Genomic DNA, 25658 nt, shown 5'->3' on the forward strand with positions numbered 1-25658 from the left:
TCAGAAGGAACTGTCCTTTCGATTCTATTTCCAGCACTTATGATTTGTGTGATTTTAAACAAGCTATTTAACTCCTAAGCCTTTTCCCCCCATTTGTAAAATGCAAATGCTGGGCCCCCAAGTAATAAGTGAGGATTAAATGAGATAGCCAAAGTAAAGCACTTAGCAGTGTCTGGCACACCCCACTTACCTCCTCTGGCCACCCTGCCCACTTCCTGCCATGTGGTTTGAAAGAGGGCAAAGGCAGGATGAAGGAAAATGTCTCTATAACTCAGTACTCATGCAACTGAAGGATGGTGGCTCAGCTGTCCAGTTAGTTAAGACCCTGAGTCCCCAAGCGATGAGTAGGTAATTAAAACTGAAAACTACCAATCAGGCTAGAAATGTACCCTCAAATGAGAGAGCTATGAGCAAGCGGCCCCAATAATGGGGATCTCCAGAGAAACCAGGAAATTGCATCTTGGGACCTGAGGTGTCAACAGGTGCTATGAGGAAGAATCCTCAAAGCAGGAGATGCTGGTTTTCATGGGACTTGGTGTTTCGCATTGTTAAGAATGACCCTGAACGATAAGAGTCACATACAATATGCAGAACACTGGATATTGGACTAGAAGTTGTAATCTGCACGTAACAAAATGATAAAAACAGAATTCTTTTTGGTTTGGTCTCAACTGAAGTTCCAATGAAAGAGATATCAGATTTCAAAGTGAATGTGACACCGATACTATCGGCAGTATTTACAAAGCAAATTGTCTGGAACTGGTCTAGAACCCTCTCACCCACTACAAGAATAGAAAAGGGTCGAGAGGGGTAAGAGAAAGATTTATTTGTAGAGAAGAGTGCTTTGCTGTGCTGAGTCACTCCCTCGATCCCCAACCCCACTCAACCCCATGAAGAGGAAAGGTGGGCAATGCTACATTTGTCCTGGGTGTCAGGAGAGAAGTTTCCTTGAGGCCAGCCTTAAATGTATCTTTTACAGGTGAGATACAGAGGACCGATGCTGGGCTCCCACAGGAGGAAGCGAAGGGGCCAGACGCAGAAAATACTGGTGCCTCTTCTGGGATCTGCCTAGCCTTTGTTTGTGGCAAGGAAAAACATATGGGGGCTCCCACATATGGGCTGAGTGGGACAGAGGGTTGGTTTGGGGTCATCCTGGACCCTGACTTTTGGGGGGCATCTGTGAGAAGCCAAAGAAAGGCAGAAACAGGCAGCTGGGGGTGGAAATAATCCTAGGAGCTATGGGAGAAATTGCAAGTGAATACTCAGGCTAGAAAGGACTCCTCTGGAGATCCACCAGAAGACCACCTCCAGGATGGGGGATCCCCAGAGAAACCACAAAATTGTCCCGGAGACAAAGAATAAGCTGGAAACACTTGCCAGAGTTACAGAGCATGAAGTTATATTCCATCAGTGTCTGATCAAATAAGACCTCTCTCCGCAATGCTCTGCACAAACCAAGCCCCCTAAGACCAGAAATTCCAAAACCAGCCAGCAAAACTCAAAAGAAAGAAGTGCAACAGAGAAAGAGAAAAGAAGACAATCAACCCCTCTCTCCTCCCACTGCATGCTTAATGAAGACAAATTAATAATATGCTGAGACTTCTCAGGGTTCAGAGTATCTATTCTTCACATGCCACTTAAAAAAATTACTTAAAGGGGTGCTTGGGTGGCTCTGTTGGTTAAGCATCTGACTCCTAATCTCAGCTCAAGTCTTGATCTCAGCTCAGATCTTGATCCCAGCTCAGATCTTGATCTCAGGGTTATGAGTTCAAGCCCCGCACTGGGCTCCACGCTGGACATGGAGCCTACTTTAAAAAAAAAATTATTTAAAAAGTCATAATGTTGAAAATTCAAGAATGGGAAAATCATGGTATAAAAGGACTGGTGCTGAACAGTAGGAGCATTAAGAGTAGGGGACTTTAACACCCCACTCACTAATGGACAGATTGTCTAAACAGAAGATCAACAAGGAAATAGGGCTTTGAATGACACACTGGACCAGATGGACTTCACAGATATATTCAGAGCATTCCATCCTAAAGCAACACAATACACATTCTTCTCGAGTGCACATGGAACATTTGCCAGAATAGATCACATACTGGGTCACAAACCAGTCTCAACTGGTACCAAAAGATTAGGATCATTCCCTGCATATTTTCAGATCACAATGCTTTGAAACGGGAATTCAATCACAAGAGGAAATTTGGAAAGAACTCAAATACATGGAGGCTAAAGAGCATTCTACTAAAAAATGAATGGGTCAACTGGAAAACTAAATAAGAATTTTAAAAATTCATGGAAACAAATGAAAATGAAAACACAACTGTTCAAAACCTTTGGGATGCAGCAAACATGGTCCTAAAGGGAAGTATATAGCAATACAAGCCTTTCTCAAGAAACAAGAAAGGTCTCAAATATACAACCTAACCTTACACCTAAAGGAGCTGGAGAAAGAACAGCAAATAAAGCCTAAACCCAGCAGGAGAAGAAAATTAATAGATTAGAACAGAAGTCAATGAAATAGAAACCAAAAGAACAGTGGAACAGATCAACAAAACTAGGAGCTGGTTCTGAGAAAGAATTAATAAGATTGATAAACCCCTGGCCAGACTTATCAAAAAGGAAAGAGAAAGGACCCAAATAAATTAAATCATGAATGAAAGAGGAGAGATCACAACCAACACCGAAGAAAAACAAACAATTATGAGACCGTATTATGAGGAACTATATGCCAACATATTAGGCAATCTGGAGGAAATGGATGCATTCCTAGAGACATATAAACTACCAAAATTGAAAGAGGAAGAAATAGAAAACTTGAACAGACCCATAACCAGCAACCTCTTCGACCTCAGCTGCAACAACTTCTGGCTATACACATCTCCAAAAGCAAGGGAAACAAAGGCAAAATATTTATTTTAAAAATAAATAAAGGAAATACAATTTTAGCATTTAATTGATCAGCAAGGGAAACAGAGGCAAAAATGAACTATTGGGACTTCATCAAGGTAAAAAGCTTTTGCACAGCAAAGTAAACAGTCAACAAAACCAAAAGACAGCCGACAGAATGGGAGAAGATATTTGCAAATGACATAGCAGATAAAGGGCTAGTACCCAAAATCTATCAAGAACTTACCAAACTCAACACCCAAAGAACAAATACAAATCAAAACCTCAATGAGACACTACCTCCCACCAGTCAGATGGCTAAAATTAACAAGTCAGGAAACGACAGATGTTGGCGAGGATGCAGAGAGAGGGGAACCCTCCTACACTGTCAGTGGGAATGCAAGCTGGTGCAGCCACTCTGGAAAACAGTATGGAGGTTCCCCAAAAAGTTGAAAATAGAGCTACCCTATGACCCAGCAATTGCACTACTGGGTATTTACCCCAGTAAATGTAGGGATCCGAAGGGGCACCTGCACCGCAATGTTTATAGCAGCAATGTCCACAATAGCCAAACTATGGAAAGAACCTAGATGTCCATTGACAGATGAATGGATAAAAAAGATGTGGTATATATATACAACAGTCTACTACTCAGCCATCAAAAAAATGAAATCTTGCCATTTGCAACAACGTGGATGGAACTAGAGGGTATTATGCTAAGTGAAATAAGTCAATCAGAGAAAGACAAGTATCACATAATCTCACTGATATGAGGAATTTGAGAAACAAGACAGAGGATCACAGGGGAAGGGAGGGAAAAATGAAACAAGACGAAACCTGAGAGGGAGACAAACCAGAAGAGACTCTTAATCTCAGGAAACAAACTGAGGGTTGCTGGAGTGGAGGGAGGTGGGCGGGATGGGGTGGCTGGGTGATGGACATTGGGGAGGGTATGTGCTATGGTGAGCACTGTGAATTGTGTAAGACTGATGAATCACAGAACTGTACCCCTGAAACAAATAATACATTATATGTTAATTTTTAAAAAGAAAAAAAAAAAAAAAAAGTAAACAGTTGACCAAAAGACAACCAGCAGAATGGGAGAAGATATTTGCAAACGTCTCATCAGATAAAGGGCTATTATCCAAAATCTATCAAGAACCTACCAAACTCAACACCCAAAGAACAAATAATCCAATCAAGAAATGAGCAGAAGACATGAACAGACATTTCTGCAAAAAAAGACATCCAAATAGCCAACAAACATGAAAAAATGCTCTACATCACTCTGCATCGGGGAAATACAAATCAAAACCACAATGAGATACCACCACACACCAGTCAGAATGGCTAAAATTAACAAGTCAGGAAACGACAGATATTGGCAAGGATGTGGAAAAAAGGGAACCCTCTTACCCTGCTAGTGGGAATGCAAGCTGGTGCAGCCACTCTGGAAAACAGTATGGAGGCTCCTCAGAAAGTTGAAAATAGAGCTACCCTATGACCCAGCAATTGCACTACTGGGTATTTACCCAAAAGATACAAATGTAGTGATCCGAAGGGGCACCTGCACCCCAATGTTTATAGCAGCAATGTCCACAATAGCCAAAACACGGAAGCAACACAGATGTCCACTGACGGATGAATGGATAAAGAAGAGGTGGTATATATATACAATGGAATACTACTCAGGCATTAAAAAAATGAAATCTTGTCGTTTGCAACAATGTGGATGGAACTAGAGGGTATTATGCTAAGTGAAACAAGTTAATCAGAGAAAGACAATCATCATATGATCTCACTCATAAGTGGAATTTAAGAAACAAAACAGAGGATCATAGGGGAAGAGAGGGGAAAAGTAAAACAAGATGAAATCAGAGGAGGAGACACACCATAAGAGACTCTTAATCATAGGAAACAAATAGGATTGCTGGGGGGGCATGGGGTAACTGGGTGTTGGACATTAAGGAGGGCACGTGATGTAATGAGCACTGGGTATTATATAAGACTGATGAATCACTGAATTCTACCTCTGAAACTAATAATACATTGTTAACTGAATTTAAATTTTAAAAATTAAAAAAAAGGACAATGTGGGCAGTTGATATTGATAAAATATACAAGACAAGGATTCTTATAAGCATCATTATATTTAATATTCTGGCCAAACCAGTGGGGAACAGAGCAAAAATAAGAGGAATAATTACTGAAAAAGAAAGGACAAAATTATCATCATTAGTGAAAGATATAATTATGGTCTTCCAAAGCCCAAAGAACTGAAAAATTCTTAGAATAATTGAATTCAAGAAAGAAGCCAGATAAAAGAAAATTATACCAAAAAATAGCTTTCCTATTTATCATCAGTAACCAAAGAGAAGATATAATGGAGGGAAAAGTGTCTATTCACAGTAATTTCCCAAAAGCAAACTGCCTAGGACTGGACTTAATAAGTGTGCTCAACTTATATGAAGAAAACTGCAAATTTTACAGAAACACATCAAATAACATTTGCCTAGATGAAGTGAGGTCCCTCATTTCTGGATGAGAAGGCTCAATGGGTAAATGTTCTAATATTCCAATTATTTCCAAAATACTTTATAGTTTTAATCCAATCCTGATAAAAATACTTAGGGACTTTTCTTTAATGAACATAAATGATTTAATTCTTTATTGAGAACTAAGATTAGGAGAGCATGGATAAGAAAACTTTGAAGACAAGTGATAAGGAAGAACTTGCCTGTAAAATATTAAAGTGTATTATTGACCTTTTATATTTAGAATAACTGATACTGGCACAGAAATAAGGAGGCATATCTAAGGAGCAAAAGAGCTAGCCTTGAAATAGTATACATAATATCTTTTATTCAATAGAAGAAGCATCAAAAATCAATGAGAAACGGGTTCATTATTCAACAAATAGTGCTGAAAATTTTGACTACTTGGGAAAAAAAATTGTTCCTGTGTTTCACAATATGATAAAATTCATTTCAGATTGATTAAAAAGGCAAATGTAAACAAGAAAACCTTAAGAATCTAGAAAAAATTATGGATGAAATAGTCATTTGGTCACTTGATGAGGATGGACTGTACAAGTATAAAAATAATAACAAGATTCAAAATCTTCAAATATAGCATAAATTCAGCTGCATAAAACAAAACCAACATTGGTGTGCATGTCTCCTTACCGTGTGTGTGTGTGTGTGTGTGTGTGAGATAAGTGGGAGAAATATAACTCGTTTTGCCTTCTTATTTTGCTTTCTGTGTGTTTTTCAAAAAAATATTCTCTGCAGTAAACATATGACTTTGATATTCATAAAAGAATGTGTTTTATGACATGCCAAATTGCCTATGGAGTAGGTTAATTAATAAAACAAGAAGGTCATTTTAAGGAGTAAAATCCCAAACTGATCTAAAAATATAAACAATAAAGCCCTAACTCAATATAGAGAGGCAAAATAGAAAAATCAGTCAGGAAGAAAAATGGGTCTAATTTTTTAAATAGAGATAAGAAGTCAATAAAAGTGAAAGTTTTGGGGTGCCTGGGTGGCTCGGTCTGTTAAGCGTCTGACTCTTGATTTCAGCTTGGGTGGTGATCTCAGGGTCCTGAGATTGAGCCCTGCATCAGGCTCTGCTTTGAGCATGGAGCCTGCTTGAGAGTCTCTCTCTCCTCCTTGTGCTCCGCCCCCCACCCCCACTCATTCTCTCTCTCTCTCTCTCAAAATAAAATAAAATAAAAGTAAAAATCTTTTTGTGTCAAAAAGATGAGAAGATATCTACTAATAGTTAGGAGACCTAGGAATTAGTCTTGGCTCAGTCATAAAACGGCTATGTATGTATGGGAAAGGTATGCAATTTCTCTGACCACCATTATACAAGATGTATGGGCTAAGCCAGTTGTTTCCAAACCTAGCTGATGATCCATTTTCTTCCCCAGGTGGCTTTTTTAATTGGCAAAGTATGCACGGTGCTTACTATGTGCCAGGCTTTGTGCCCACTGCTTTATAAGTATTATCTCATTTATTTCTCTCAATTACTCTAAGAAGTAGGTTCTATTATTCCCATTTTAAGATTTTTTAAAATGAGGCATAAAATCCAAAGTCAAATAGCTAGTTAAACAGACATCTGAACCCAGGCAAACTGGGCCCAGCGTTCATGTTCTTAGCTATTAATGTTAGGCTCAGAATCTATCCTTTAAAATTCACCAAGTGGGGCGCCTGGGTGGCTCAATCGTTAAGCGTCTGCCTTCGGCTCAGGTCATGATCCCAGGGTCCTGGGATCAAGCCCCGCATCAGGCTCCCTGCTTAGCAGGAAGCCTGCTTCTCCTTCTCCCACTCCCCCTGCTTGTGTTCCTGCTTTCACTCTCTCTCTCTCTGTCAAGTAAATAAATAAAATCTTAAAAAAATAAATAAATAAAAAATAAAAAAATAAAATTCACCAAGTGATTTGCCTAATCAATTTGATCAGACCATCTCAAAGTTTTTTTTTTTTAACCTCAATTCTAAAATTTTCTGATCCTGTTTTGTCATTTTCTTATTGTTTTTTAATCTTATAAATTCCTTGGGAGTGACAATGCTCAGTATCTGAGTTTCTTGGGAGATATCTGGTGAGATGTCAAATTTTGAAAGAGGGAGGTCTTTCATGAATGTAATCTTGGATCATCTTATATCAGCACAAAATCCAAGCTGTTTCAGCTGGTACACAGTTGCCCCAAATAAAACAAATTATAGATCATATGAATCAGTTGAGTAGCATGTTAAATATTTCATATAAATTGATTTCATCTTCTACCTTCATTTCAATGTGAGGAGATCAATAGGAGGAAAGGGCAGGAGGAGTTGAAAGAGACTGAAAGATGGAGGAGGCCTTGGGGGGGCCTGTCTCCTTGATGACCTGGTCTTCCATCTCAGAGTCTAAAAGAGTGAATAGGATATAATCTGCTACACCCATAATACTGGGACTGAGTTTCCCCCTGCTCTCAGTCTCCCACGGCCTCGCCTAGTCGATATGTGGACCCCCTAATTTCCTCTAACAGGTGAAAAGAGGTTATAACAAAGAAGGGGGAATGAAGCCTCAAAGAGAGGGTGCTACAAAAGACCAAATGACAAGCTAAAGAATACTGAAGGGAGAGGGGGAAGAAGGGTAGCATGTAAATGGCCCCAGTCCTTCCTCCATTGCCTTAGTGGTGGCAGAGCTAGAAGAGAGGCAGGGAAGGGAAATTATACACGGATATTCTGCAGTTCTAATGAGTCACTGGGCAGTCCCACCCACGGTAGCTCAGGAACTGGCCCTGGCATGGCAGCCAGCACAAGCACCCCCATGGAAGTGGCTCTCTTGCTGCGGATCAGCTGGGGACGCAGACACATAACCCCCAACTCTACCTTGTATACAATTTTGCTCCTGCCATCTGTGAGGTCCAGCTGGATAGAGATGTAGTCAATGTTGGGAGAAGGGGGATCCGTGTGTTGATAACGAAGGCCCATCAGCAAGAACTCCTCACAGCTCACGTTGACACTTCCCATTTTCTTCAGTCCCAGGGCACAGCTTCCACCTGGACACCTCAGCTCTGTTCCCAGTTCTAGAACATATAGCACTGAGTTAAGACAGTCACTTGAGCATGATTGTAAAATTAAAAAACCAATCCACCCTCCCGTGGATACTAGCTGCCTCAGGAATACCCATGCATACCCTCTAATCATTCACGGAGGGGGTTGGCATTATTCTATAATCCCTCATTTCTTTTCCTGAAAAGAACGGTTGACCAGTTGTCTCCTAAGATCCTTGCCCACTGAAAGTTACACTGAGAGAAAAAATAATAAAATACATATTCTGATGACCAAACATCCCTGATGAATAGGCCACTCGGTCACAACTGGCCTTCCACAGTCTAGTGCTGGTCTTCCTTCACAGCATCCACATCCACAGCTCTGTCATGCACTCTCTCCAAGGCTGTTCTACTCGCTGAAATTCTCTCCCCACTGTGTTCATCACACCCCTGAGTCCTGATACCTCTCCAAGTCCCCTTAGTCTTTTTACTAAACCCTCCTTTAAGTACTCTTTGACCGCCTGAACCAACCTACTCTCTCCCCCTAAAAACCACCATCATCTCTGCAATAGTCTCTCTCTCTCTGCCCAACTTCATTTTACACTCTTGTGGGGTGATACCCAGAGGCCACTTATTTTCTGAGTGGCCTTTTGTACATTTCCCTGATGTATAAAATGAGTATTCTACTTCTTAACCAGATGGTCGTGAACACTAAATGGGAGGACTCATGTGCAAGCATGCCTTTAGTTGTAAATTGTTGCCCAAATTCAAGGTATTACTATGATTGGGATTACTGGTCTTTCCACAGTGCCTAGAACATTATTATGCACATAGGAGGTGCCCAAAATACACTGATTAGATGAATAACAGAAGGAACATTATCCATCAACTCCTCCTGATTTAAACCATGGCTACTGGCCACCTGCTCTACGTCAGACTTACCTGTAATCAAAACATACTTAATAAATACACCACCTACTCTTACTACCACTGCCATTGTCACTATGAATAATAACAGCTGACAATCACTGAGCCCCTGCTATGGGCCCCACACCGTGTGAAGCCCACTTCGTGCATGTGATCTCATTTACTCCAGCTTGCCGCAAACTTGTGGAACAGCTACTATCCTTGCTCATTTTACGGAGGCTTCACCAGGTTAGATAACTTACCTAAAATCACATAGGAAATAAAGAGCAGAAGCAGTTTCAAACCCAGGTCTCACTGATTCCAAAGTCCATACTCTTAACCACCAGCCTACATTGTTCAACCAGCAACAAATTATTATATCAAGTAAAAATTTCTGTCACAGTGGAAGATGACTATGAACAGATGTTTTTGTCAGTTCTAATAACAATCAGATATGTATTAAAACATACATATGAGGGGTGCCTGGGTGGCTCAGTCGGTTAAGCATCCGACTCTTGGTTTCGGCTCAGGTCATGATCTCAGGGTCGTGAGATCGAGCCCCGAATCAGGCTCCATGCTCAGCAGGGAGTCTGTTTGAGATTCTCTCTCCCCTTCTCCCTCTACCTCTCCACCATTCTCTCTCCCTCTCCCCTCCCCCTCTCTCTCATAAATAAATAAATCTTTAAAAAAACAACAATAATAACAAAAAAGAACAGCATACATACGAGACTCAGGGAAAAAACTGTGTGGCTGATCTCCACGAGGTTTTTCTGGCCGAGGCTCCAGCAGGACCATCTGACCATGGGCTGGCAGCCGGCTTCCCACAGGATCCAGCCTGACCGTACACTCCAGGCCGGCTGTCCTCTCGTAATCAAATCTGAGCAGGTTCTTATCAATGGCTCTGGACAAGCCATAGAATTCAGACACCTCCAGGACATTGTTACTCCTACGGATGATGTTACAGTCGGGTTCCAGGAGATAGACCCGCAGGATAAAGGTTTCCGTGAAGGTATCTGTCTCAGTAAATCTGTGGAGAGAACAGAGCCAAGCGATGTTTACTAGCGCTCAGGTACTTCCGGTAGCTAATGATTGACCTTTACAAAATGCGCCTATGGGGTAGAGTTTGGATTTTGTTATCTACTCTACTCCCAATCTCTGTTCTTTTCCTTTCTTCTTATCTTGGTGTCAACTCCTTTTTCTGCCATCTCCCACGCCAATGAGCTTTCTTTCAACACCTTCTCTCAAACCCACCATCTATGCTGATATATAATAACAGCTGGGAGCTCAGAGTCTCACTGCTAGCACATCTATAATTTAAGAGTACCAAGCTTGTGTAATTAATTTATGGATTGAGTTTTGATTCAGGAGTGAAAGGGTGAGGAGTTTCTGAAGCAGCAACACCTTTTTGCTCTTCAGAAACCTATGAGAGACATTGTTAATTCCATTTTACAGAGGGGGAAACTGAGGCATAGAGAGGCCAAGTAGCTCGCCAAAGGGGCTGAAGAGGAGGTGAGTGGGGGAATAAGCATGTTCTCTGATTTTCTGCCTCCAACGTCTCTGAATATTCTATTTCAAATGTCCTCAAGACCAAGAGGAACAGCAGCTCCTGTGACTTGGTCCTTCTCACCTGCTCCTCCACCCTCTCTGTCCCTTCGAAACTCAAGGAAGAAGTGGGAGAAGCCAGAATCCACCAGCTTTTCCAGCCCTTCCAGGCAAGCTGTCCAACGTTAGTTTTTTAACTCTAAAATCTTAGAAAGATCAAACAGCCCTATATGCTGTGATAAAGAATCCTTGGGTACTATTTCATTTTTGGAGCACAGCCTCTCTTTCAGCACTTGTTCACATTACCATTATCTACCCACATTTTGCATCAGATTAAGAGCACCAAAAATCCATGCATCCTCATCCTTGTGTTCCCTATGCCCAGCATAGGGCCTTGAGTTTTAGTGGGTGATTTTAAGTGTCTGTAGAACAATTCAATGTCCTAGTGTCTTCTATAAAACTCTTTGCAATAGTAGTATAGTACTTCAGGGAAATTCGCACTAAGATATTTTAGCCAAATATTCATAACAGCAATAAAACCAAGTAAAAATCTATCTAAAAGCCTACTCCACGGGGCGCTTGGGTGGCTCAGTCAGTTAAGCATCTGAAGGCAGATGCCTTCGGCTCAGCTCATGATCCCAGAGTCCTGGGATCGAGCCCCACATCAGGCTCTCTGCTCAGCAGGGAGTCTGCTTCTCCCTCTCCCTCTGCCTAGAGCTCCACCTGCTTGTGCTCTCTATCAAATAAATAAATAAAATCTTGAAAAAAAAAAAGCCTACTCTACCTACTGCATTGTCAGTTACCTCTATGAAGTGAGCAATACCATAACCATGAGCTTAATTTTTAAATTAATTTTTGAGACATAATTCACATACCATAAAAATCACCTTTTTAAAGTATACAACTCAGTGGTTTTTAGTATACTCACAAGGTTGTGCAACCATCACAAATACCTAATTCCAGAACATTTTTATCCCCCCAAAAAGAAATCCATATCCATTAGCAATCACTCCCCATTTGCCCTTCCCCCAGCCCCTGGCAATCACTAATCTGCTTCCTGTGTTTTATGGATTTGCCTTTTCTAGAAAAGTGACCTTTTGTGTCTGGTGTCTTTCATTTCACATGATGGTTTCAAGGTTCATCCATGTTGTAGCGTGCATCAGTACTTCATCCCATTTTATGGCTGAATAATATTCCACTGTATGGATACCCCACATTTTGTTCATACATTCATCAGTTGGGTTCTTTCAACTTTTTAGCTATTATGAATAATGCTGCAATGAAGATTTGTGTGCAAGTTTGGGGGGAAATACAGGTTTTTGTTTCTCTTATATATATATTTAGAATTGCTGGCTCACACAGTTACTCTGTACTTAACTTTATAATTGATTTTGTAAACATTTTTATCATTTAATATGTTTACAATTAGAAGATACTCGGCCACTTATTGACTAAGCAGCTGATAACAAAAATAAAGACTATCATTCAATTTTGGAATATATTTTCCTAGTTCTCATTAAGAATTTGTATTTTGTAATTTTCATTTCCCATTATAAGCGGGAAGGTGGATCATCAGAGACACCTGTATAAGAACTCTAAAGGGGAACAGGACAGAAATTTGCCACAGAAAAGCCCCCAGGACGATGATACAAATAAAGAGAATTGAAAGTAGACAACAATTCTTGCCTCACCTACTTAGGTCCCCAATTTCTACTGATTGCTTGCTTGTTTGGAATCTAGCAGCTAGCCTCATGATAACATCGATCTACAGAGAAGTACACAGGATGGTTACGCGTGCTGCTTACCTGTACAGTCTGAGCTTCACTGCGTCTTCATCAAGAATCGGGCAACCATTGTGAGTATACTTTACTTCATTGGGAAGGAAATGGCAGTCAAAGACCTAGTTCATGCGAAGAAATGGATAAATATATGTGAAAAAATTGGTACAAGATTTGATTTTTCTGGCAATAGAGTACTGCCTGGGGAAATTATGGTCTGTTAGTGGGGTGTGTCTATGTATGTATGCGTGTGCTTGCGCGTGTGCGTGTTATCACCACCACCTCTACCCACCGCCGTGCCCGTTCCCATCCTGCTTATATAGGTGTGTCTTATTGTGAGAATATCTAAACTATGAAAATCCAAGCAGATCAAGGAGATATATTAAGGAGTAATTACCTCTTGAAATGATTCTTTGTTTACAGTTTATAGTACATTTAAACTGTGGTTCCATTTATCAAAATATAATACACCCACCCCCTTTCAGGGGTTCATAGCAACTGAGTTAGAGGTCTACCTGCATGTACGCATGAAAAGGCATGCATTACCCCTCAACAAACACGTTGTATTACTTACATTATGTATCTTTGTCTTTTCCTTTTCTTTCTTTCTTTTCTAAATAGCATTTTTATATTCAAAAATGAAGCCACTGACTACGGACACTGTTGTGGTTGATCAGAGCCAAACATGACCCAGAGTTGCTTCTCATACACTTGCAAAAGACTGCTTTACTGGTTACTAATAGCAGAAATGGTTGATGAGGGGTGCTTGGGTGGTTAAGCATCTGCCTTCAGCCTGGGTCATGATCCCGGGGTCCTGGGACTGAGTCCCGCCTAGGGCTCCATGCTCAGTGGGGAGCCTGCTTCTCCCTCTCCCGTTCTCCCTCCCCGCCCCCCCCATCAGGCTCTAATAAATAAATAAAATCTTAAAAAAAAATGGTTGATGAGACAAATAGCAAGCTAAAGGTAATTTCTTCTATTCAAATAAAATTAGAATTAACTGAATCACCTCACTCAGAACTATTAAGGAAATTGCTAACTGTTGTATTTGGGGAACCCTAATTCTCAAAAGAAGAATTTTCTCTCCCAACCACACCACAATTCTCATTCCGCCCTGCCTGACTCGGCAGAGTGTTAAGAAATAGCCTTGCAGTATTGGCACACCGTCACTGTTGAGTCCATGGTCTGTAGCCTATACTTTGTCACAGGCTCAATCATTGACAGGCAACATCGTCCTCTTTGAGAAGACAGTATTACTAATACGAATGATCTTCTTTTCCCACAGACATCATTGGTTCCTCTTTTTAACTGACAACAAGGAAGGAGATAAAGGAAAGACCTTCCCCGTATCACTGACAAATAGTCATGGTGACAAAGAGACAATCTGCTTTGTTAAAAGAAACATCTGTTTTATGTTTCATAATATGTTTTCCTTTTATAAAAGGCGACAACCATAATTGTCCATAAATTTACTAACTAAAACAAAGGAGAGCTAAATCCTTTTCTAATTACTGTCTAGCCTTGGTTTTTTCCACTTCAACTGCTTTTCAATTACAATTTATAATTAAATTGTCACACATTCCTAACTCATTACTCACTTTAATGACAGTAAGCTGGTTCAACCTAGAGATGTTTTCTTACGGCTGTATTTCTGATTCAAAAAAGCAAGCTCAGCTCTAAACTGAGGTGCTTTTCCACCCAGGAAATTTCTTGCTTTGAAACAGGTGTGAGAAGTGCTGTGTGTGAGGAAGTCTTGTCCTAAAACATGAGGAAAACATATTGCCACCGACCTCATCCAATTGACTATATCAAGAGGGTTATCTAAACAGAAGATACTGGTGTGAGCCAAGTGAAATCCCTCTCCAAATATCCAATAGGAAAATTGAACCTGTTGGTCCTAAGACAAACTTCAGTAATGAAATGAAAACACTAATTGAACAGATGTTAAACAAAACATTTTCTGTGCAAATCAAATAAAACTGTTCATTACACAGCAGGGTGTTGTTAATACAGTCATCTTGCTAGAAATGGGTTCACATAAGCCTTGCTTTCAGCTGACTGGTAAGTGCTATTAAAGAATAATGTTTAGGCTTTGTGTGTATGCGCGCACATTCGGCTATGTTTAACTTCAAAAACGCCATAAGAAATAAATCCTTGGGGAGAGTTGCATTAAAAATAGGCACACATTCCCCCCCCAAAAAAACCAGACTTTACTTAGGAATCTGGTTTCCGTTGAAATTGTCATAATAAAGTAGAAAGATCATCTGGCAGTTTGAGAAAGTTTTCTGAGGACACAGACTTCCTTATGGTACAAATATCTGACAGAAAGATAATGAAACTCCACAGTTCAATGGCCTCCTTTTCCACACAATAAATTTTAGAAGATACAAGTCCCGTATTTACTTTAGACCAGATAAATCCATTTGAGCTGCCACATTGACCTCCAGAAATGCGCTCACTGAACATTTTCTTGCACTGAAGTCACAGCACTCGAGGGGACAAGCTGGGACTTTTTGGAGCCCCCTCCGTGGCCTACCCATCTAGACTTCCCTAAACCAGGCAGGCATGCTGTTTCTGCTCCATATTCTTTCTATTAACTGGATTTTGGCCTTCAAATTAGAGAAAGTTTGGAATGGAGATCTCTTGCAACTCTTGACCCCCAAATAAGTGTTTTACCTGAGTGTAGTCACTTAGACCCCCTTTTGCTCTCTAGTATCTCAGAGCCGACCAGATGGCGAAGACCATTAAAACAACACCAATAATACATAATGGAGACAATTTCGTTACTTGCAGAGAAAGCACTATAGATATGTTTATAAGTCATAGGCTATTGGGAATAGGGAGAGGATACCCCTCAGAGGCTGACTTAAGGAACAGCACATTCTCCCCAAATTACTTTCTAAGGAGGGAGAATCTGGTGAAGAATAGGGCTTTTGTTTTGCATGCTTAGGGCCAGAGATAGGGGATATGAATAAGCTCAGCTGCAGAAAATGGAATCCTAACCATAGGGACTCGGTTTCTAAAAAGCAAATCCTTGGAGTTTTGGAGAGCAATAGAGGACCCATAGGTTGCCCCAGCATACACCAGGAAGAATTTTTTTCTCTTCCCCCACAAAATATTCAGCCTCACTTCTAAATAAATGTTGAACAATTTTTTAAAATATATTGATTGGAAGGGGTACCAAATTATGAGTTCATTACTTTATAAGGCACCCACATATATCCATGCAGCCACAGACACCGGTGTTCTAGGATTAGGGTCCTCTACTGCTTTCCAAAACTCCAAGGATTTGCTTTTAACAAACCGAGTCCCTATGATTAGGATTCTATTTTCTGCAGCTGAGCTTATCCATATCACCTACTCGTTGCATTTAGTGCATCTGGGTTGCAGTTATGAGCTATCCCAGGTCTCTCCTCTTTCCAACCAAACACACTTTCACCGGACACCTGGGTGGCTCAGTCGCTTAAGCATCTGACTTAGGCTCAGGTCATGATCTTGGGGTCCTGGGATGGACCCCAAGATCAGCAGGGAGTCTGCTTGTCCTTCCCCCTGCACGTGTGCTGTCTCTCAAATAAACAAAATCTTAACACCCACACCCCCACCCACACACACTTTTGCAGTGCAAATCGTGTTGGGAGCAAGTGTGAAGATGTTGCAATTCCCAAACACTCGGGAATACAACCCCTTAGGAACTGGGGCCATTACTGTATTCAGACAGTTGGCAGGTGCCCATCAGAAGCTCTAATAAAAGAAAATCTCATGGGAAACTGGAGAGAGACATTTGGTTGCTAACACATCTGGAATACTCCCTAAGTGAGAGTTGTGATGTGTTTCAGAGTTGGACTGTCCTCTGAGTGCGGTAAGTGGAACAGCTTGCGATAGCCACTTGAGTTAGCATCTAAGTCTCCTGAAGTTCGTCTCTACATCATCTAGTACCGCTGTTGAGGTAACCTCCTGGGATAAAATTCTTCGGCCAAATGAAGAAGAAACTTAATGTTCACAGTTCACAAATAATGGTGCATGTTTCCAGAAGCAGCACCAGCCAGTGTGGAACATTCTCAAAATTGCCTGCATTGGGAGGAAGTTAAACCACAGTAGGGACAAGTCATAAAACCAGAAACAATTTCCTTATTGTGTAGAGAGGTAAACCCCTACTTCAAGCAAATACAATACATGATAATACAGACTTTTTTTTAACCCAATGACTTAGAAGGTGACTCTTCATCCTACAAAAGGATTGCACCTAGAATACTCTTAAACGACGAGGTCTCCAAGATCGTGACTAAAGGAAAACATTTGTCTACAGACATTTTTGAAGAACAATGAATATTTAAAGGGAAGTATTTTCACCTCTCTTTTCCACGTCTCTCCTCCCACTCAACGGAATGTTCTAGTGATGGAAACAGATAAAAATATCTTCACATCTTACTTGTGCTATTCTGCGATCACAAGTGGGGCCTAAAACACATCTTGAAATCTGATATCTTATCCAAAGGCATCCTGACTAGGAATGGATGAGATCATTTGGGGCAAGAATAATCCCATAAAGACTGACCATATCACACCACACAGGAGACGACCCACTCCAGCCCTTGGAAGTCTGTCCCTGCTTTGTTTCCTCTCTCTCTCTCTCTCTCTCTCTCTCACACACACACACACACACACACGCACTCACTCACTCACATTCATACACATGACTGAATAGAAAAATCTCAGGTAGGACCTACCTGTGGGGTGAGTTTCCCAACCCTTTGAGTCATTGGCTCATTCATCACAACTTCCACTTTGCAAGCATCTTTTTCTTTGGGGATGGCAAACTTCAGGTCATCTCCCGACAGGAAGGTAGAGCTGCCCTTCAGCAGCCTGAGCCCACGATTAAGGCTGATGAAGGTGGCACCGGCCCAGCCTAGGAGCAACAGCAGGGGCAAAGCACCGGGCCCACCCCAGGTCGGAGCGCTCATGCCGTCAGGGGCCAACTCCGTTTGTCCACCGGCGAAATCCCTTCAACAAAAGAGGGCTTCTGTGCTTCCTCCAGAGATGTTAGCTCATAGTCCAAGGGGCAGGGCAAGGGGTCCCAACAATGTGCCCCAAGATCTTAACATGCCCCTTTCATTTCAAACCCAGACAAGGAGGCTTTTCAGGCAATCCCAGGGTGTTTAATAAAACTCGCTGATCACTCCTGACAACGCCGGCAGATGAATGTGCCTCCCAAGTGCTTTTCTAATCCTGCAAATGAGAGGAGAGGTTGTAGGAAAACGAGAGAGAGACCAGAAGGTTTGTGTGGCTATTCAAAAGATCCCTGCCGGCAAAGGAATCTTTCAACCAGCCTATAATTTCAGCTAAATTAAAAACAAATAAACTAACTTGACCTCCAGGCCCATGTGAAAGACAGAGAAGCCATTTCATTACCCTGCTTGTAACTCCCGCTTCCAGATTCAACGTGCCCCTTGTGTCCCACCCCCTCCACCCCATGGGGATGTCACTTGTGTGGTCCCACAGGAGCCAGCCAGCCTCACCGCCCAAGTGCAGCGCCTGGTCACCTGCGTTCAGAAGGAGTTGAGCTCTGCTTCTGTTTCCTCATCTGTTAAATGAGGACTGCCTAATTTGTAGAAGAGAGCTGACAGAATTATTTGCACGCTGGTTCAAACGCTGATTAATTCTAAATCATCACGACCCAAATAAGAAACGAGCTTCGTCATTTGTCCCATGAGCACAGCTCTGACATTGCTGGACAATGAAGACACCTGAGAAGCACTTGAGCGGAACCTGGAGAACAGATATTTTTCTAAGTGAACATTTGAGGGTTTTGCTGACGTGTCAAAGGGACTAGGAATTAAGTCACATGGCTTCACTAGACACAGCTAATGACTCGGCGTATGCATACATATCCGTATTATCTACGCCGCCAATTACATTATGATGCACTGAATCTGCACAAATGGGGTCTTTGTTCCTCCTTTAACCACTTAGAATTTCAAGATTATTTCTCTGTGTTCCATAACAACAGAAATGACTCTGCAAAATAAGATGTATTGCAATAAATACTTAAGTTCAGGGTATAGTTGGGTGAACCAATGGTGGTTTGCTATGCCCACAGGAAGTCTTTACAGTTTCATGATTTCAACAAATTTCTGTATATAACCAATGGATACTCAAAATGTTTGACCAAAGGGTGTACACAAAAATTTATCCATATCTAATACATCAAGGGAAGACTCATTCTCTTGTCACTGTTTGAAACCATTCATTTCTGAGGCAGTACACGAGTCACCTGATATCTAAGGGGGGTGTGCACTTTACAGAGCAGCCTTTTTTTTTTTAATGGTGTCAGTCTGAAACTGAAACAGTTCCCACACTCCCACTGACAGTGTTGCCCACACTCCGGCTGAATTAGGTTGGCTTATTTGGGCAGAAATGCAAACCTGGTTGTTGAACCTTCACTGCAAAGTCAAACCTGGTTTCCATTCACGTTCGGCATCTAAGACCACTCCAAAAAAGCAGTACATTCAGAGAGAAGAGAGTGGCTAAGTGTTTCCCAAAATGGAGAGATAAGGGGGAAAAACTTTGCTTTCTGAGAATTAAATCAACTTGTAAAGGCTGTAAGGATGGCACGCTCTCGTGTACCCCTTTTATCTCACTGTTACCTCCCTTCTCTTTTACTGCTTCTTCCTAAATCCCCTGACTTTTTAACGTGGGGAGCCTAGGGTGCAGTCCTCGGACCTGGTTTTTGTCTACCCTCATTCCCTAATGATCTCATTCCTTGGCTTTAAATACCACTTATATGCTAATGAGTCCCAAATTTGTATCTCTAACCTCCTCCCTTAACTCTGGATTCCATATGCCACTGTCTATGTGACATCTCCCTGGGGGTATTTAATGGGCATCTCATTCTTCATGTCGCCAAATTTGTGCTCTTGGTCTTCCCTCCCTCCCTCTCTCCGATCTCAATTAATGGCATCCAACTTTTCTGGTGTTTGGTCTACAGCTAAACAACAGCAACAAAATCCTGTTTGTTCATTGCAGTGGACACACCTTAGGGTGACCTCCAATAATTGCGGCCCCATAGCATCCAGAAGTTCCCTCCCCTTGAGTGAGAGCAGAACCTGTGAGGCTTCCAACCAACAGAATTAGGCACAGGTGATGGGATGTCGTTCCCATGGTTACACTATGTAATATAAGAATCTCTCTTAGCAGGCTGGGGCTCCAGGCTCTCCTGATGACCTTGAAGCAGGAAGCCTCCGTGAATTCCAGCGTCACAAGGAAATGAATTCTGCCGACAGCCTGAACAAGTTCGGAAGAAGATTCATCCTAAATCAAGCCTCCAGATAACACTAGCATCCAGGGGCACCTGGGTGGTCAGTCGTTAACCGTCTGCCTTCGGCCCAGGTCATGGTCCCCAAGGTCCTGGGATCGAGCCCTGCATCGGGCTCCCTGCTCAGCTGGAAGCCTGCTTCTCTGTCTGCCACTCCCCCTGCTTGTGTTCCCCCTCTCGCTGTGTCTCTCTCTGTCAAATAAATAAATAAAATCTTAAAAAAAAAAAAAAGAGACTAGCATCCAGCTGATGCCTTGACTGCAGCCTGAAGCAAGGAACCCAGGTAAGCTGTGACCAGATTCCCGACCAATGTCAACTGTGAGATAAGAAATTTGTGTTGTTTTAAGCCACGAAGTCTGTAGTAATTTGCTTACACGGCAATATAAATTGAATGCACTCTTCTTCAAAACATATCCAGACTCCAACCACTTCTCACTTCCATTGTTGTTACAAAGGTGCAAGCCACATCATCAACTCTTTGTTGGATGACTGCAAATAGCATCCACTTCGACTTCCCTCCTTCTCCTCTTGCCTCCCCTATAGGCATTCTTCAGCATGGCAGCCAAGGGTCCTATTAAATATTACTGAGGTCACTTCCACGCCCCAAACCTCCAATGGCCTCTCATCTTAGTGTAAAAGCCATAAGGCAACCAGGTATGTAATGTGTTTCGCCCTTACTTCTCTCATCTCCTCTTCTGTTTGTCCTCCCTTCACTTCCTCTACTCTAGCCCCACTAGCATCACTGCCTTTCCTCAAACATATCAAGATTAGCCTTCTCCTACGGGAACCCTCCTACACTGTTGGTGGGAATGCAAGCTGGTGCAGCCACTCTGGAAAACAGTATGGAGGTTCACCAAAAAGTTGAAAATAGAGCTACCATACGATCCAGCAATTGCACTACCGGGTATTTACCCCAAAGATACAAATGGAGGGATCAAGGGGTACGTGCACCCCAATGTTTATAGCAGCAATGTCCACAATAGCCAAACTGTGGAAAGAGCCAAGAGTCCATCGACAGATGAATGGATAAAGAAGATGTGGTATATATCTACAATGGAATATTATGCAGCCATCAAAAGGAATGAGATCTTGCCATTTGCAATGATGTGGATGGAATTGGAGGGTATTATGCTGAGCGAAATAAGTCAATCAGAGAAAGACATGTATCATATGACCTCACTGATATGAACAATTCTTAATCTCAGGAAACGAGGGTTGCTGGAATGGTGGGGGGTGGGAGGGTTGGGGTGGCTGGGTGATAGACATTGGGGAGGGTATGTGCTATGGTGAGCGCTGTGAATTGTGCAAGACTATTGAATCACAGATCTGTACCTCTGAAACAAATAATATATGTTAAAAAAAAAAAAAGAAGAAGAAGATAGCAGAAGGAGAAGAATGAAGGGGGGGAAATCGGAGGGGGAGATGAACCATGAGAGACTATGGACTCTGAAAAACAAACTGAGGGTTCTAGAGGGGAGGGGGGTGGGAGGATGGGTTAGCCTGCTGATGGGTATTAAAGAGGGCACGTTCTGCATGGAGCACTGGGTGTTATACACAAACAATGAATCATGGAACACTACATCAAAAACTAATGATGTAATGTATGGTGATTAACATAATAAAAAAATATATATATGTTAAAAAAAAAAGAAGATAGCAGGAGGGGAAGAATGAAGGGGGGTAAATTGGAGGGGGAGATGAACCATGAGAGACGATGGACTCTGAAAAACAAACTGAGGGTTCTAGAGGGGAGGGGGGTGGAAAGATGGGTTAGCCTAGTGATGGGTATTAAAGAGGGCACGTTCTGCATGGAGCACTGGGTGTTATCCACAAACAATAAATCATGGAACACTACATTAAAAACTAATGATGTAATGTACGGTGATTAACATAACAATAAAAAATTTTTTTAAAAACTTGGAAGCAAAAAAAAAAAAAGAAAGAAAGAAAATAGAGCTACCATATGATCCAGCAATTGCACTACTGGGTATTTACCCCAAAGGTACAAATGTAGGGATCCGAAGGGGTATGTGCACCCCGATGTTTACAGCAGCAATATCCACAATAGCCAAACTATGGAAAGAGCCATGATGTCCATCGACAGATGAATGGATAAAGAATATGTGGTATATATATACAATGGAATATTATGCAGCCATCAAAAGGAATGAAATCTTGCCATTTGCAACAACGTGGATGGAACTGGAGGGTATCATGCTGAGTGAAATAAGTCAATCAGAGAAAGATATGTATCATATGATCTCACTGATATGAGGAATTCTTAATCTCAGGAAACAAACTGAGGGTTGCTGGAGTGGGGGGTGGGGTGGGAGGGATGGGGTGGCTGGGTGATAGACATTGGGGAGGGTATGTGCTATGGTGAGCACTGTGAATTGTGTAAGACTATTGAATCACAGACCTGTACCTCTGAAACAAACAATACATTATATGTTAAAAAAAAAAAAAAAAGAAGAAGATAGTAGGAAGGGAAAAATGAAGGGGGGGAAATCGGAGGGGGAGACGAACCAGGAGAGATTATGGACTCTGAGGAACAAACTGAGGGTTCTAGAGGGGAGGGGGATGGGGGGATGGGTTAGCCTGGTGATGGGTATTAAAGAGGGCACGTTCTGCATGGAGCACTGGGTGTATATGCAAACAATGAATCATGGAACACTACATCAAAAACTAATGATGTAATGTATGGTGATTAACATAACAAAAAATGTTAAAAAAAATAAAGTGGCTTTATATGTCAAAAAAAAAAGAGGTAGAGGTGATTAAGAGTACACTCATTGTGATGAGCACTGAGTAATGTACAGAAATGCTGAATCATTACATTGTACATCTGAAACTAATATAACGCTCTATGTTAATTATACTTCAATTTAAATTTAAATATAAATAAATAACAAAACTGGGGGGATTAATAAAGTGGATTTAAGTTAAAAATAGCCAACTCAGAATCAACCCATTCCCACCCACCCAAACATAAAGAGATTTTGATATCCTTGCCTAGAATGGTGAAGAAAGCCAATGAGACTTTTCTAACTTCTACTTCACATTAAAACCTAAAATACCAGTCAGAATGAACTTAGAAGCCATCGTGGAATCTTTTTGATGGATTTTTAAAATCATCATTATTTTCACCCGAACGAATTTCCAAAGTAATTCATATAAATCAAATGTAAAAATTTAAAGTGTAAACCTGTAGCTGAATATAATTATCCATAGGACAACTGAATCGAAACCAAATCATATGTGACATAAATAGCTCCAAATGAACTGGCAATCAGGGGAACTGTATCCACAGAGAACAATTAGCTGTCCAAACTCAGGCAAAGTGGTTCTCTTCTCTGTGTTTTAGTTGAGGAAATTAAGACTTTGGCAGACTTCACCAAGGACCTCAGATACAGTTTCCTCTGACCTTAGCAGCTCCTGGGAGAGAGAGAGAAGTCTAATTGCTGAAGGAGTCAACATCCTAAGAGGTCATAACCGGACACAGCAGAGCCTGGGGGAAGCAGGTCTTGGAGTCCTAACATAGGGCTCTTTCCTCCTGTGTGCTAGTGATCTCATTCTATTCTCTCCAACAGAGAGAAGTTGAACCATATAGACCACAAAAGAAGCGCTGGGAAGACACAGTCATAAAAAAACAGTTTTTCTTTTTGAGAAGCTCATAACCTCTTTTGGAGTTTAACTGTTCAATGATCCCACGAGAGTGAAAAATCTTTGGCAATCTTGCCCAACACAGGATTTACAGAGAGATTTCTCTCAAATAGGGAAAACAGAATCATGCAGAAGAAATAGCTTCTGACTTCTAAGACTGTTTTTTCTTTAGCAAATAATTGTGCGTGTCTTCCTTTCCCCATTTTTTGATTACCTACTATATACAGGCACTGAGCTCTATTCTCTATATGTATATTTTTATTTATTTCTCACAAAAACCCTACAGAGCATTTTCTACTATTATTCTGATTTTATAGGTAAATAGTGACTTAAAGAAGTGACAGAAGAATTGTAATAAGAACTAACATTTACTAAGTGCTTACTAAAGGCTAGGCAGTGTTCAAAGTACTTCACATATATTATCTTTGTTTAATTCCTGCAACGGATTTTAGGAGGTAGAGAGTGATTTTACAGGTTTGGAAAATGAGGTGCAAAGAGGTTAAGGAACTTGCCCAAGGTCAGCTTGACTCTGGAGTAACCTAGTTTTGCCTGACTCCAGGACCCATGCGCTTAACCCCACTACATTATACTGCTTCACCTCACACCAAAATCTTATACTCCTTGCAATTACTTCACTATCCCCTCGGGGTCATTTTCTTACAGCACATGAACCCTTAACAATTTTCTTTATGGTTCCGGACAGCAATTGATGACTGTTGCCCGAGTTAAAGTTTCACTGGACGGAAAGTTCCCTCAAAGAAGTAGCTGTTACTTTAAGAGCAGATAATTAAGGCAGATGCCCTGTCTAACCACATCTTACTGTTCCAACTTATCACACTAGCAGCACAATTTTTTTTTTCCATGCAGAATGTGCCCTCTTTAATACCCATCACCAGGCTAACCCATCCTCCCACCCCCCTCCCCTCTAGAACCCTCCGTTTGTTTTTCAGAGTCCATCGTCTCTCATGGTTCGTCTCCCCCTCCGATTGCCCCCCTTCGCTCTTCCCCTCCTAGCAGCACAATTTAAAGGCCTCAAGGCAAACAGGCCTCCTTGAAATTCCAGTCTATTAAATCAGTAAAATATGTGTTGATTCTGTTTATAGCATTGTGCTTCCTCCACTCTGCAATTTTTTTCTAAAATGCAATCTAAATCACAGAATGTATGGTTTAGGAGGGACTTTAGACATCAAATAGTCTATATCCTTCATTTTTTTTAATCAGTGTATTTGCTTCTTTGAAAATAACCCCCTTTTATGTATATAAAAGAAATACATGCTCATTAAAGGATAAAAGTACAGAAACACAAAGAAAAGGAAAAAATACACTTTCCCAACACCCAAAGAAAACATCCTTAGGTTTTCAAATGTATATGTATGTATACACAATTTTTAAACTTAATTAAAATCATACTATAAAAAGTGTGGACCATCTTTTCCTATTAACACAACATTCTAGTTTAAGCATTTTCCATATTCGTAAACATTCCTTGGGATCTTACTTTTCATTTGTGCTCTCCATCCAAGACATGCATATACTATGATTTCTACCTGTATTTCTTGTTATGTTGAAGTACTTACCATGTCAGCAGACTGTGATGAAAACTCCTTAATTATACAATAGTTTATTTTTCTAGTTCTTTCCTTTTGATAGTTTTCTAGCAGTGGAATTATAAGATCAAAGGGTATCAATTTATTTTCAGGCTCCTCATATGCATGCTTTCTAGAAAGATGGCGCTAATTTGACATCCTTACCAGTCTTGCTCACATTCCATATCATCCCTTTAATCTTTACTCACTTCCCAAGTGAAAAGTATCCTATCACTATTTTAACTTGCATTCCTTTGTTTACTTGAGATTTAGCTTTTTATTTATTTTTAATGTCCATTAACCATGTGTATTTTCTCTTTTAGAAGCCCCTTCATTTTACAGAAGAAAGAAAGTCCTGTGGCAGTTAAGTGACTTTACTAACACTGAAATAAATTTCTAGGCACAAGATGGAGCCACTCCTGCCCAGGATGCCACATCCA

General features: G+C 41.1%; 1 protein-coding gene across 7 annotated transcripts in view; it reads right to left on the reverse strand.

Moving 5' to 3' along the window:
- The window catches only part of FREM1 (FRAS1 related extracellular matrix 1), a 168451-nt gene that overhangs the window by 127826 nt on the left and 14967 nt on the right, over positions 1-25658 (reverse strand). For all 7 annotated transcript variants that reach the window (XR_013443592.1, XM_078061208.1, XM_078061203.1 and 4 more), the window contains exons 2-5: positions 17385-17883; positions 12688-12782; positions 10066-10367; positions 8271-8467 (exon numbers count right to left, since the gene is read on the reverse strand). Coding sequence is in view for 6 of the 7 variants with exons in the window: in XM_078061208.1 (XP_077917334.1) it covers positions 8271-8467; positions 10066-10367; positions 12688-12782; positions 17385-17618 (828 nt within the window). In the remaining variant the exon portion in view is untranslated. The remainder of the gene's footprint in view (positions 1-8270; positions 8468-10065; positions 10368-12687; positions 12783-17384; positions 17884-25658) is intronic.

Source organism: Halichoerus grypus, chromosome 14, assembly GCF_964656455.1.
Source record: "Halichoerus grypus chromosome 14, mHalGry1.hap1.1, whole genome shotgun sequence".
NCBI classification, from domain to species: domain Eukaryota; kingdom Metazoa; phylum Chordata; class Mammalia; order Carnivora; family Phocidae; genus Halichoerus; species Halichoerus grypus.